General features: G+C 39.2%; 1 protein-coding gene across 1 annotated transcript in view; it reads right to left on the reverse strand.

Moving 5' to 3' along the window:
* Positions 1–3,028: 3,028 nt before the first annotated feature.
* Positions 3,029–14,839, reverse strand: part of LOC122811072 (diacylglycerol kinase zeta-like) — a 3,109,428-nt gene continuing 3,097,617 nt past the window's right edge. The window contains exon 33 of the mRNA XM_044082630.1: positions 3,029–8,184. Coding sequence (XP_043938565.1) covers positions 8,068–8,184 — 117 coding nt within the window. The 3' untranslated portion in view covers positions 3,029–8,067. The remainder of the gene's footprint in view (positions 8,185–14,839) is intronic.

Here is a 14,839-nt window from a genome sequence, read left to right on the forward strand (position 1 = left end):
GAAAGAAAAGTAATCTGAGTGCCAGCTTCTTGGAGGACCCTATTATGCCTCAGTTAATTTCTCCTATCTTGCAACACCTGCAAATACCACGCCATGCACTAATGGACCCACACTTCCAGAGTATTCCCTCCCAATGGGTAATCACAGGCATTATGCCAGATGGAAGATGGGAGAATATAGGTGATAACCAAGAAAAGTTATTTCATCGGCAGTGATGCCAAGACACAATGCTATACTGAAGGCCTAGATTTTGAATACCACACGAATGTTAATGTGTTCCTCTCACTTCTTTGATTCTAGCATAAGTGCTTGTGTGTTTGTGATTTGAAACAATCTAGGGGAAGTACTGCTAGAAAAGACAGAGACTCAAGCAACAAATAGAATAAAAGCAAGAATGAGTGGACTGTCAATATGATGCACTTCATTTGGCATGTTCAACACATTCAACATGTAACAAAAAGTCAGAAAGAAATATAGTTTGGAGAACCTGAGATGCGGAGATACAAGTTCCAGCATTACGAGATGGCACATGGCATCAAAGTTCCTTTGAAAAATGAAGTTATATGTTGCTGCTGCTACTGTCAGTGGCATCAAGTGATGAGCTAATAAACCATGAATTAGGGGTATCTTTGTAAATTAGCAATAAAAACCTAGCATTGCTTCTGCCTTCTCTCACACCAGTCTCATGAAGTGGAAATAAGTACAATCTGCAGTAAAATGTCAAGGCTAGTGTCTGTGTGACAATCTATGTACAGTATAGTGCTTCTTGAAAGGGATATACTACAAGCCAGTAATTGGTATCTGCCTTTACAACAGTACCTCCAAGGATGATTTTAGTGCAGCTGTTCTTTGATGCTGAATCATTTTGTCCAAACTTGCGGTATTAAAAGAACTAATGTTAAAGAATAAGTAGTTACTGTAAAGAATTTAGTATATATTATTATATATTATGAGGAAGACAATGCTTCTACAAACATAAGAAGCATTTTTTTTTTTCTTTTTGCTTATAATCTCAAAAAATCCAAGGTAATTCTATACCATCCACATTATAAAAAAAAGAAATGGATGTCTAAAGAAGGCCACACTTACTCTGTTTGAATTTATATGGGAAAGATGGACATACCTGAATCATCCAAAGGATGGGGAGGGCCAGCGCTATAAGGGATAGCCTAGGGACAGGCATTCCGGCATCAGATGGTTTCAGCAATAATTCTCATTGCGAGTACATGGGAGTATGCATTCTCACTGAGGGAGAATATTATGGTCTCCAAGGTGATGCGTTTGCTTTCCCCTACATCTGTACCTCCTCATTGTTGCTTTTTAATGTTAATGATTTTTATATATTTTTTTTAATATTCCGAGAAAGGGACATGCATGCAAAGATTTGAACCCATTACGCAACAGGAAAAGAAAGAAAAACTGGAAGCAGCAAAAATCAGTTATATGGAATTTTATAAAGTTAAAGATGCAAACTTGCCTCACCATGGAAGGCTACTAAGAAGAAAGTTACAAGTTTGTACTTCAGCCTTCAAAGGCAGGACTGAATAAAAAAGGTTACTCCCTCTACTTACAAAATGTAAGAAGGCACCGATGTCAGATGTTGCAACCTGAGAGTGAAACAGGAAACTGTTAAGAGTTAGAGGTGCTCTGATATGTAAGGGTATAAAATTATTAAATGAACAGTACAGCTGAATCCCATGAGAACACTGTCAGGCTGAAAAAGATATGAGTAGTTAGGAAATTTCACCCCCACCTGTGCATGTCCCAACTCAGCATCACTTCACAATGCTTCTCTGTCCTTTCCAGGCCTTTAACATTATCACTGTTTGCTGAATTTGAGAGTAGTGTGCCTGCAGGCACAGAAAGCTTGCACAACAAACTCATGGATATATGGCACCCTAGACAAATTGCCAGTGGAGCATCTGACCTCCCAATAAATGTCAGTATTTGTAAGTACCACCTTCCAAAGAAAAAATCGCTATTGTGACTTCTGAGCAACTGCCTAGTCTGCCTGTTGTTGTTTGATCCTGTTCACAAGACCCAAAGAGCACAATTACAGAGTAATATCACAGTACTAGGCATACAATGGCTTTCTGGAAGTCTCAAAAGAGAGAGCAGGAACTACTACGTATTTCCCAAACACATTTAAAACAGGAAAAGCTCAGAAATAAGAAATGGTCCAAATAAAAAGAAACAAAAGACTGAGATTTCTAACTTCAAATGAACTAAAGCAGGAAAATAAATGTAAACATTAAAAGCTTAAAAATTGCTAAATGACTTCATACACAAGGAATGCAGTAGTCTGTGTATTTCCAACCTGTTTTGACTCCCTTTTTATTAAAAGTCAGCAATAACTCCATCCAGTTCCACATTCTCCTTTCTTCAAAAATATGATAAAAGAACTGTGGAAATGCCGCTCTATCAATTCATGCTATATATACATATATCTTCCAATATCAGTATGAAGCAGCAAATGTTGAGCAGTGACTAATTCCCTATTAGTATGAGAATTGGTCTCTCGTTTGTATCTGGCATCGGTGATCTATAAGCGAGGCCTCCCATCTCTGGTTGATAGAGGAATTGGAAAAAAAATGCCAAATGAAGGAAACAAACTCCGCTTCTTAAAGCAAGTAACAGAAGGAGATGATTTGCTTTAGCTTTTTGGAGCCTGCTCACCATTCCAAGGACTAAACAGGTCCATTGTCCTTCATTCTTTCATGAATCACTGTGGCTGGGGTGGGGAGATGGTCATCAATGAAAACAGAAAGCAATCAGCTAGAACAGCTTCAAATTAGGGGAAGTTTAGAGAGCTACACTTGGTTTGTGTGTTTGGAAGTGTCTTTTTCCTTTCTATAAATCTAGCAAGCATTCATCAAGGACATGAATAAATGCACAGACACCATACTATGATTTTAAAATTTAAAAATTAAAATACACGCACACACACACACACACACACACACACACACACACACACACACACACACACACAAACACACAAATTGTTCTAACAATGTATGATGTGAGACCCCCCCCCCTCCCTCAAATAAATACAGGAGTGGAGGTTGCAATAATCTGAGGATGTCCTCATGAATGGTACCAGAGATGTTAATTTTGTTGGCATCTGGAACAAAAACAAATGACTGGTTAAGGGAATGCCATGTCAGAAACAGATGGTCATTTTAGAAACAACACAGTGTTCAGATATGAGAATGCATAATGGGCCACCTGCATGTTACTCTGGTGAACTGAGCACTATAACTATATTCACTGTGTTTTCATTCACATTTCTGTCTTCTTCTAACACCATGACATTTCTATTCTTTACAGGGATGCTACATCTGAGATGGATATATATATTCATTTTTGGTGTTGAAGACAACAGAACACTCCAGAAAAAAACTGCTATGGACATTATCAAAATGGAAAACAACACTAGAGTTGGGAGAGGACTAGGTTCAAGTGGGTGTGGTGACTCAAGAAGAGGACACACACTGTGTTGCAGGATACATCTTTTCTTTCAAGCGTCTACATTTCAGTGAGTGGCTAGGAGCTCAAACTATAAGACACATAGCACATTGGTGTTTGGTACCACCTACTGGCAAGTGCCAGACAAGCAGACTACCAGGGAGTAGGCTGTCACAGTCAAGCACATAATTGTGTCTTGTTACATGACACTTTCCTGAGTGTCATGTAAAGCACATGAGAAAAGCCTCCATGGATGGGATGGTTTCTGTGACTCCTGAATTGGTAAACAAATCAATTAATATAAAATATTCACTAATAGAACAAACCCTCTTGATATGTTATAGACAGTAGCAGACAGTGTGGTGCATTCAGCTACTACAAAATGATGGAATTTAAAGACAAAGCATGCTCTCAAAACAAAACAAAATATAGCTGAAGCCAAAAATAGAATTATGGCATATATCAGCACAAACTAGCAGATAGCTAAAAGTACTTGCTTCAGACAAAGAATAACCCTCATGGCTGAAGAATATCGTTTTAAGTACAGCCAACATGTATCTGTTTCTTTGATTAGAACCTGTAACAGTGTTTACATTTTTAACAAGTATTGTTAAATGCCACTAAATAACTGGTTCATTCATTATTTGTAGAAGGAATACTTGGGAATGTAGGAAGTTATAGGAGAGCACCATTAAACTGATTTTTTGTGGGAGTGTTTTTCCCTTAAATTTTCAAAAAAAGCTCTGCAAATTGTATTTTATTTCAGACAAAGCTGGATTTCAGTAATGCCTTATATTGTGCACCACTATACTGTGACCTACAACTAGTGAGATGTCTTTTTCTTTTTCCTGAAATAAAATATAATCATTAATTGTATTTTCTAATATTTTATACAAGAATACATTAAAAAAAAACCCCACTAAACTGGAAGTGTGAGCTGTTATACAAGTATTTGAGTAATACTTTCCTTTAAGTGGCCTTTCCAAGTTCACAAAATATTCCATATAAGGATGAGGGAATTAAACTTACATCTCTTGAATGTGATATAATTTACTTGTTCCCAGCCATTTTCTCTGATTGCCTATTTTGCCAATCCCTGTATATTGCTAGTTGCAGTATGACAGAATCTTAGTGCAATAATTCAGCCCAAGTCAACAGCACACTGGTGAAAAGTAACATAAACTATATTTTTCCATATCACTGCCTAATTCAGCATAAGTCAGTATTACAGTGTAAGCGAACACTGCACAACAGCATTGCAAATCAAATCTCAGATCAATACATTAGCCAATGCTTGAGACAAGCAGAGTTTAAAAGACCTTTGAAATTAAAGACAAAAACAGTTTGGTTTCCAGTGATACTGTGCATGCATGCCGAAAATATGCAGATGACACTTTGAATGATGTTCTTGTTTGTTACAAATGTTTTTAAATATGCTTCTGAACAGAAGCTCAGCAGAATGAAAGATGGTTATATTCTTGTACCAACAGTGCAATTTCAAAATAGCAACTGATTTAATGTTTCTGTGATGGACCAGTGCCCCACCCAAGACTGGTTCTCAGCCTACTCCCGTTGTTTGCCAGGACAGCGTCCAGGTCCCCATGACCATGAAAAGGTTTACGCAGGCACTAGAAAATGAATGCATGAAATAATGAACTCAACTATGCATAAGACATAAAACATTCCCAGCTCTAAAACTACCAGTAAAATAATTGGTGAAAATCATAATTAAGACTGCTGTGCAAAATACAACTGTTTAAAACATACTTTACTGAACAAAACCCCTTTGAATATGAAGACTTCATTATTCAAAACAAACTTGCCAATCACTACTTGTATGTTATTTATTTTGCACATTATAATACGGTTTGCAGGTTAGTAGCATGCTGATCTCTGTTCTTGCACAACTTTGGCCCCCATCACCATGAAAGAAAAGCAGGCCAGAGGCTGGCACATTCATTCACTCTTCTTTGCAGCCAGCCACCCAATGCTGTGTAACACTAGCACCCATCTAAGCTTGAAACAGCACTCCCTTATCTAGCTTATGACACATCTCCAACATGCAACTACCACTGGACTTGTGGTGAACGGGTGCATGAAGGAGAAGTGACATGAGTTGGATAAACAAGTGCTGCCACAGGCAGTGTCAAGTGAATTTGGTGGCTACAAGCTAGAGAAATATCATAACTTAGATAAGGGAGTATGTGTTATTCTATTATCACATACTGTGTCACATTACAATCAGTGGCTGGCTGGAAAATTAAGTGAAGGATAGTGCCAGTCTCTGATCTGTTGGGGCAGAGGTGTGCAACAAAAGAGATCATCATAATCCTAGAACAGCAGACATTATTCTATCACACCCAATACCAACACATCAGCCTTGAAGCCGAGTATATAAGCAGTGAGATATGTGGGATTTGTATTACCTCCGCACAATCTATACACTGTTTCATCAATAAAAGGATGGGTGTGCTAGAGAATCACGGTGTGGGAGTCTGAGCATTTGCCAAAATGTTTTAATATCTTGTAGGTCAGCAGCTCCATATCAATGAGCTAACAAAACAACTGATCACCTGCGAATAAGTGAAATATATGATGTATTTCACATTAGACAAAGACCCCTACCCACCCTAAAGAATAGCAAGGATGACTAATGGCTAAAAATCTCACACAGGAACTCATGGGTTCATAAAAAAGGACAACCTTAACACTAATTATGTGGAAAAGAAGGGACACAATCTTACTGTACACTCAGAGTGCAAGAAAAGGACTGCTCATGAAAATATCTTGTAATAAATAGTATGCATCAAATGCATTACTCTTTGGTTAAGAGTCCATTGATATGCAGCATTGATCCTGATACTATTTAAAACAGATAATGTAATTGTGGTAAAGCCTATCCAGGAGTCACAAATTAATTACTCTATGAAAGGAGTGTACTAGGCTAACTGTATAAGCAGTTCCTGGTCATGTTTTATGATGAAATAAACACACTGCATTCTCCAGGTGCAAGACAGGGATACCATTACCACACAGGGGACAGTGTGCAGAGATAAGTTCCAATATCATATGCATAATAATACACTAAGCACCCACAACATGACTAAATCCAACTTAAAGAGGAATACTTATTTGTAATGCAATTTGTAATCCACCAAGGAGTAAGAAATAAGATTTGCATTAGACTAGAAACTGTGCAAAAGCAACAAAAAAGAAACTTCAGCTAAAGAGATGCAGGTTGTAATTATGAAAGCAGCAGTGGAATATGGGGTGGCAATCCCACTAGGCTGGCAAGACATGCTACTGTATGTGGTTTTGAGAGCAACACTGCATCCTACAGACACCAGTAACTTTATCCTGTTAAAATCAAAGACCAAAACTACTGGCGGTCAAAAGACAGTCACTTCTAATGAAAGGGAACCTGCTCTGCAACTACAGATGTAACATGAAATTTTCATTGTGAAAAAATATTTGCACAGTTTTCAGTCAACTCATTCATTACAAAAAACACAATTATGTCATACTGTGTCTTCTGCATAGCACACACAGTCAATGTTCAGTACTCAAAACATGCAAACTGTATTTTCTCTGCATGGTCCTTTAGAGATAGATAAAGATTTAATCTTCCCCACCCAAATAAAATAAAATAAAAAAAAAATGTGCAAACAAGGCTGCATTTCAAATCCTTTGTAAACTTTACTCTCATTTGCTGGCCTTTTCAGAGAACTCAGTAAGCTGACATCCTAGTTAAAAGAACATAAAACACATAATGTATATATTTATAAAATTGCTTCTACCAACCACACAGCCCACTTCCCCTCTATGCTCAAGAACAGTTATCACAGCATCAAAACTCCAGGCATCCTGATTTTGAGGAAATGTCCTAAGCTTGACATGTAATAAAATAATATTTAAAAAAGTCTTAAATATTTTCACTTTTAAAAACAACATAACTCCTGTTTAGCCAGGGGAAAGATTAACAACAAGGAATTCTGAGTTTATGTGTGTGTGTGTGTGTGTGTGTGTGTGTGTGTGTGTGTGTGTGTGTGTGTGTGTGTGTGTGTGTGTGTGTGTGTGTGGTGGTGGGGTGGTATGTTCTCTGTCTTCCTGATTTTCTGACCCGCATTCAGAAATAAAAATCAATGTCCTCCACCATATTCCAGCAGCAGTGATTAACACATCTCCACCCAAACATGGAAACAACAAGACTTGAGAGTTTTTAGACTGAGCATTTTGCTCTGCAACGGTTCAAAATCATGACCACCAGTAGACAAAGACATACAATTTGTCACTTCATCTGTGTTTCCCACCTGCCATTCTCAAGCTGTTCCATGGGTGGAGTGAACATAACTTCCAGTGACAACACCAAGGCTTCTTCGTCTTCTCCTCAGAGGCTCTTGCCACTTTTTAATGATGACTATTAATAACAAGAACATGCTGATCAGGGAAGATCTGCAGTTTCAGAGGAAATGGGAGCACAGTTTCCAGTCTTCCACCTGTACCACACTTACAGCCAGTAAACAAACTCCTGCAGTGTGACACAACAGCTGTATAGTTATGATACTAATGGAGTGGAAGAAAGTACCAGCGACCTAAATATTAGACTGCTGTCTCCTGGTCCTCTCGCTGGATCATCTGGTAGTGCTGTCGATTACTGAGGTATTCTGCCAACTCCTTGTCATCTGCCTTTTCAGCTCGGTTTTTTGGTGTATCACCCTGCAAAAAAAAAAAAAAAGTTAGATAGCCAATGCAAGTGATATACACTGTATTAAAATCAGAATCATATACACCTCCAACAAGGAAAATCTGAATTACAGTTCCTACAAAGAGTTATTATAGGTTCATAGGTAAGTACTAGGCTATCTGCCCGAGGGCATCTATAAGCCTAGCCAGAATGTGTTGGCTTTCACCGCCCCCTTAGATTAGTTCCCTGTGTCTCAGTACAGCAGAGCCACTGCAGTGATCCCCGGGGTAAAATTATCGTTTCCCATCCACTCGTCAAGGTTTCTCTTGAAGAGTGTTAGTGAGGGGCTCTGCCTAATGTACATTGGAATCCTGTTCCAAAGCATGGGGAGTCGCTGGGACAGGACTCTATACCTCCAGCACGTCCTATTTATCATTGTGGTGAGGTTTAGATCCCTAGAGTGTGTGGCTCACGGGGATTTGTTTTTTTTTAGGTGGAACATGTCCATCAATTCTGGGTTGGACATGGCCTTGTATGTCAGGCAGAGATCACCTCTGAGTAAGCGGTATGCAACTGAGTACAGCTGGAGTTTCTTCAGTCGGGCTGCATAGGGCATATGTTTGAGGCCAGTAATCCTCTTTGTGAGGTACTTCTGTGGTCTTTCCAGCTATTGCAGGTGTCTTGTAAGGTATATCCCAAATGGGGTGTTGTACTCTATGATGGGTCCGATGAGTGATGAGTACAGGGGCACAATAACCTCTTTTGTTCTAGATGCGAACCCTTTTCTGATTAGGTGGGCCACATAGAAGGATTTTCTAATCACCTTGGCAATATGATTATCAAAGGAAAGATTACCATCTACTTGGGTCCCCCGATTACTTATTACATTTTCTGTATTTAGGGGACTACCACGTATGTGATAGTTCGCAGGTACTTTGTTTTTTCCAAAGGGGATGACTATGCACTTTTTGGCATTTAGCTTGAGGTCATGATTTTGACACCAGGTATCCGTCTCAGTGAAACCTTTCTGGAGGATGTCTGTATCAGCTGGAGAGTCAATTATGGCCCCCAGTTTGCAGTCGTCTGCGAACTTGGTCAGCCATAGTCCTCCTGTGCTTTCCTATACCTCTGAAAACTATATACTGAATAGGAGGGGTCCCAGGACTGAGCCCTGGGGGACGCCACTTGTAACTGGTTTAGAGTTGGACCTAGAGCCTGCAACTGTTACCGTGTGGGTTCTATCCATGAGCCAATTGGCAACCCATCTCGTGATGTAGGGGTTTATGTTCAGGCTGGTGAGCTTGTCTATAATACCAGAATGGGGAATGGTGTCGAAAGCCTTTGCGAGGTCTAGGTAGGCTGTGTGAACCTCCTTTCCCTCGTCTAAATCCTTGCTAACTGTCTCAAAGACGTCCACCAGGTTTAGGAGGCATGATATGGCCTTAACAAAGCCAAACTGGGTAGGGTCCAATGTTTGAAGGTTCCCAATGTCTCGGTTAATGAATTCCATGATGATGCGCTCCATAGCCTTGCAGACCAGGCTAGTCAGGCTTATAGGGTGATAGTTCCCGGGGTCCGTTGTGGCTCCACCTTTGTGGAATGGGATAACTGTTGCTGTGTGCCTCTCTATGGGTATGTAGCCAGTAGATAAGCTGAGTTTGAACAGTGTGTTTAGGTGGGGGTTAGTTCATTTTGGAGCTCATGTAAGACACAGCCTGGGACACCATCTGGTCCCTTTGAAGCTGTACTTTCTGATTTTGGATAGGGCTGTTTTAACCTGTGTGTTAGTGACTACCGGGGAACTACATTCTTCTGGTATGGTTATGGATCCTTCAGGGGGTGAAATTTGCACTAAACCTGTCTGCCAGAATGTTGGCAATATCAGTCGGTTCAGTGTATTTTGTGTCATTCTGCACTAACTCAGAGCAGATCTGAGAGTTTCCACTTAGGTTCTTGACATAGCTAAAGAACGCTTTGTGGTTATCTTTGGAGTCCTTCGCAATTTTTCTTTCGAAGCTAGCCTTGGATGATTTCATGAGGGATCGTAGTTTCTTGCTGATACTAACCAGAGATGTCTTTCCTTCTTGGGATTTTACTCTTTTCTGCAGTAGTTTCCTCCATCTATTGTATAGCTTGTTGATGGCAGGGGTTCACCAGACTGGTTTCCTTTTCTTGGAGGAGTGAGTCTTGGTTTTGCTTGGGATAGCATGATCCATGCATTCTTGCAGATGCTCATAGAGTGCCTTTGTAAGGGATTCAGCAGCTTGGACATCATTGTCCTTTAGTATGGGGGCTGTGAACCTTTCCACCTCAGTCTTAAGTAACATGAAGTTTGCTTTTGAAAAGTTTTTCACGGTGTTCCAGCACAAATCCTGTTCCATCAGTAAATAAATGACAGATTTGATATAGACTGTTAATATGTTCCCATATGATAATAAAGTTGTGCCATCACGTGGCAATTAACTATTTAATACAGCCTCCTACACTGTGGACAAGGGGCACAGGCAACATAAGCACTATATAAACACTCTAATAATGCTCCTAAGTTGCAATATGCCACATAATGGGGAAGGATTGTAGTGTTAGTGCAGCAGGTAGTACAATTACCTTTGGTGCAGAAGGCTGTGTGATCTATTCCCACACTAGGCAGACTGATTGCTGATACTGCAGTGAGGCATAAGTGGTTGTGGTGGTGGTGGTGGTGAGGGGGTGTGCTGCATTCCTGAGTGTTCCATCCTTCAGATGTGACTTTAAACCGGGGTCCCATTTTCTTGAGTTGGTGGTTGCATAGGTGGATGTAAAACATCCCACAGCATGCATCAAAAAGAGTAAGGGAGGTTTCTCAATATCTTGGCCAAATTTCCCTTAGCAGTACGAATACCACCGCATGTCTCTCCTGAAAAGGGGCTACTAACCTAGTGTGACTAAGCCAGTCAACAAATGGATATATAAATATATAAATAAAAATGGATAGTAGTGAAGGCCAACAGTATACTAGCATGAGCATCAGATCGAAGAGGAGCTGAAGACATCCTTCTGTTATCCTGGGCACACAAGTAAGGCTGCACCTGGAATACTATGCCCCTTTCTTGAAGCAGAACAGAAGATGGGAAATATGGCTGATTAAGTACAGGATGCAGTGTTATCAAACAGTGAAGGCAATTAAGTGGCTGGGGTATGAAAAGACTAAAAAAAGGATGGTACTGTATGGCTGTACCACATTATTATGGGACAAGGGTTAAAAGCTAAGAGGTGTGTAAGTTAAGAGAAAAAATAAAAAGGACACGAGGACATCAGTAGTAAATGAAAGAGGCAAATTCATTACAGACTTGAAAAAATAACATTTCTCAGAAAGGATAGCATGATCCTAAAAATTACTGCCCGTGAAAATGGCACACTGCAAGTCACAAGAGAAGTTCAGTGATACCCAGGACAGACCTCAGGAAGACTCCAGTGTTATTCGTTCAAATCAAATTCACCTAAACTCAATTGTATGAAAAAAAAACTTATTTCAATAAAAAAAAAAACAAGAAGCAAGCCTCCATCCAATGTGAAAGCTTTGCCCATTTCACTTACTTATTCTAACTCCAGTCTCATTGCGTAGGAACATGGAAAAAGCATATCTCACAAGTCAACAGGCAGAACTGCTAGATCCAGTTCACTGAAATTCTTATCACATTCAGTCTGTTAGGTGAAATACACTTCAGAGAGCTTAAAGAAACCCTCTGAACATTAGGTAATGATTTACAAACTCATTTCTGAGTAGTAACTTTTTACATAACCCCCGTTGGGCATACTCTAGTTTACCATCGCGGTGGTGGTGCTGCGGTAGCATTGTCAGCTCACAGTAAGATGCTGTCCGGTTCGATTCTCAGCTAGAGCGTCTTCTGCGTGGAGACATACGTGAATGGGCATACCTTCCTTGAAGGTTGTGTGTCAGGGCTGGTAACTTGGCACGTAAAAATCAACTACCAATCATTAGCGGACCGGAATTCCGCTGTGGCGACCCCTAACCGGGAAAAGCCGAAAGACACAACAACTTGACTCACTGCAGTCAGTCCCAATACAGCCGAGAAATGCTTATTTTTTTAAAGATGTTCACAAAGTTTAAAGATACATAATGGCATATTTTCAAAGTAAGTAAACACAACTGTCTTAAAATCACGGTTCTAAGAAGCAGTTTCTATAATACTAAACAGATGTGAATTACATGCATGTAAACAGTACAGTATGAAATAACATAAAATATAAGTAAATGTTAATGAGAAATATGCCAGCACATCAAAGAATTCTGTATCAGAGTGCCATTTTAAAGCCCTCAAATGACAACCATACTACAAAGGGAGACCATTTAGAAAGTTATCAGTACACTGGAAGAAAATAAGCTATTTTTAAGGGCACTCCAGAAATGTACAACTGCTTTTGGTGAAACAGAAGCAGAAACACAGAAAGCAAATCATATGTCAAAAGCTGAAGTTGAATCTGCAATGCATTAACAGCAAGTACAGTTTATAAATAACAGCTATGTCATCCCATATATGGATCTAAAGCCAGAATACACATATCTTGCACAACTAGTATATGGAGATCATCTATGGAGCTCAAATAGGCTCTTGATATTAATATAGAGAAAAGATAAAGCCAAGGAATAAAAAAGATATACCACAGTTAAAAACCCAATGATTTACCCTCGATACTATGCAGATGTAAACATACAGACACAGGGACAGCATGCAAACTCTACTAACCAAATGTAAGATTTGAAGCCCTACAGCCATGAAGTATTTTTATTTATTTATTTACAAATGTAAGATTTGAAGCCCTACAGCCATGAAGTAGAGGTCTTAACTACTCTAGCACCATTTGAAGTCTTTCCTGAGAAACACAGATGGCATTTGTTGTGTTTAGTACAGACTAAAGAAACTTTATTCAATGAAAGTAGAACAGATCTGGCTTCTGCATGTTTGTGACTATATGCATACATGAAAATTTCAGAAAAGTAGGTTAAGTGATGCAAGCGTTCCTATAGGTTTACTTGAATCACGCAGCCATCATTGTGTGAGTAAATATTAATTCCCATCAATATGAGGTAAGCAAATCCTGGGAAGAAGCATTTAAAAAACAAAAAAAACAAAACAAAAAAAAAAACTGGCAAGGCCAATGCAGTGAAAGTGGGCCTTTCCCCACCATAAACCTTAAAAAACTGCCTGTCAGATTCCAAGAAAGGGGTGAGAGTGTAAGAAACCTGAATGCCCATAACAGTCATGCGGAAGGCATTCTTGCTGCAGGGAAAAGTAAAAAGGCCTATAGGAAAATCATTTTAAAACTTTTGTTTTAATTTGTTCAAGTCTTCCAAGTACTGTGGGTTATCCTGGTTTTCTAATTTTAGAAAAAGTTAAAATCTTGAATACAACACTGTTCCACTTTTTGGTTCTGAAACCATTTCTACTGACCAGATAGCTAGAAGAAGCTGCAGTAATGGAACTGCCAAGGTCACCCCCTGCTCTGGTGCAGATGGAATGCACCCTGGGCTGAGCTGTTGCTAACAGCTACATATCCCACCTGACACTTTCACCGACACGTTTACCCAAGGGTCTGCTGTCATCTGCTTCAAGAAAAAAAAAAAACTGCCAACCATATGCAATATATAGGAAAGGGCAGGCACTGAGTGAAGGTGGAGCTGATTGCCAAAGTCAGTAGGAGAAGAATCTCTCTTGCTGGCAAAGACCACAAATGCTTTGATGACACTGTGACTTCTGCTACTTCACACCTGCTGCTACTTTCAAAACTGCTTTTATTTTTTAAGCTGCCATGGTTTGGACTGGTTATAGCAGAACATTTTATTTGATTGTTTCTATTATATTTCTGTATTTTAAGGTGAAATATCTGTTTTTACACTCTTCAGCATTTTACTTTTCTCTTCCAATCATTACATAACTTTCTGTAGTGGGATCCATCCCCTTCCAAAAAAGACTTTTCTAGAAAGGTACTCAACAGTATCTTTAACATCCTTAGGGAAGGTTGTGTTTTAAGAGACGAGTATCTTCTAATCATGGAATCATGGATAACAGCTAGCAGAAATTTACAATGTGAACTCACAGCATCACCTGTCTGAGTCAGTTTAAAACAGCTTCATTTTTTATAGATATTTGTTTTTTTTTCACTCTTTTTGTGAAACAAATAGAAGACCTTACCACAGTGGTATTAAGAAATATTGTTCTGGCCTTTCATAGCTCTGAAAAACAGAATGGTGCAAGTATATACTTTCTTCCCAAACCCAACACATTACTTTGTTTATCAAATGAACGTTTTTGAGGCACAGGTAACACCAGAGTTTTTCTGACATTCATACTCCATAGCAGCAAGGTCAGTGGCTAGATTTCTACAGAGGTAGCTGTAGTCTATGAATGCACTATAATATCTTTTGCATTATTTTGGGAGTGAGTGGTATAGTATCTGGTTCAAATCCTACTTTTCTGTAAATACCCAGGAGAGAATCTATAAATCATCGTATGGAAAAGGCTTGGGCGGACTGACTTACAGGAGTTCTCTTTTTAGGAGGACAGTGGAGTTCTTTCTGATATATTGTACTTTCTACATTTTCTTACACCGAGTTGCAAAGTTTTTATGTCATCTAAGCTATGCCTGCAATTTAAGTCATGTTTACTACATATATGTCAAATTTTG

This window comes from Protopterus annectens, chromosome 9.part0 (genome assembly GCF_019279795.1).
Source record: "Protopterus annectens isolate FY-2018-M chromosome 9.part0, PAN1.0, whole genome shotgun sequence".
NCBI lineage: Eukaryota > Metazoa > Chordata > Ceratodontiformes > Protopteridae > Protopterus > Protopterus annectens.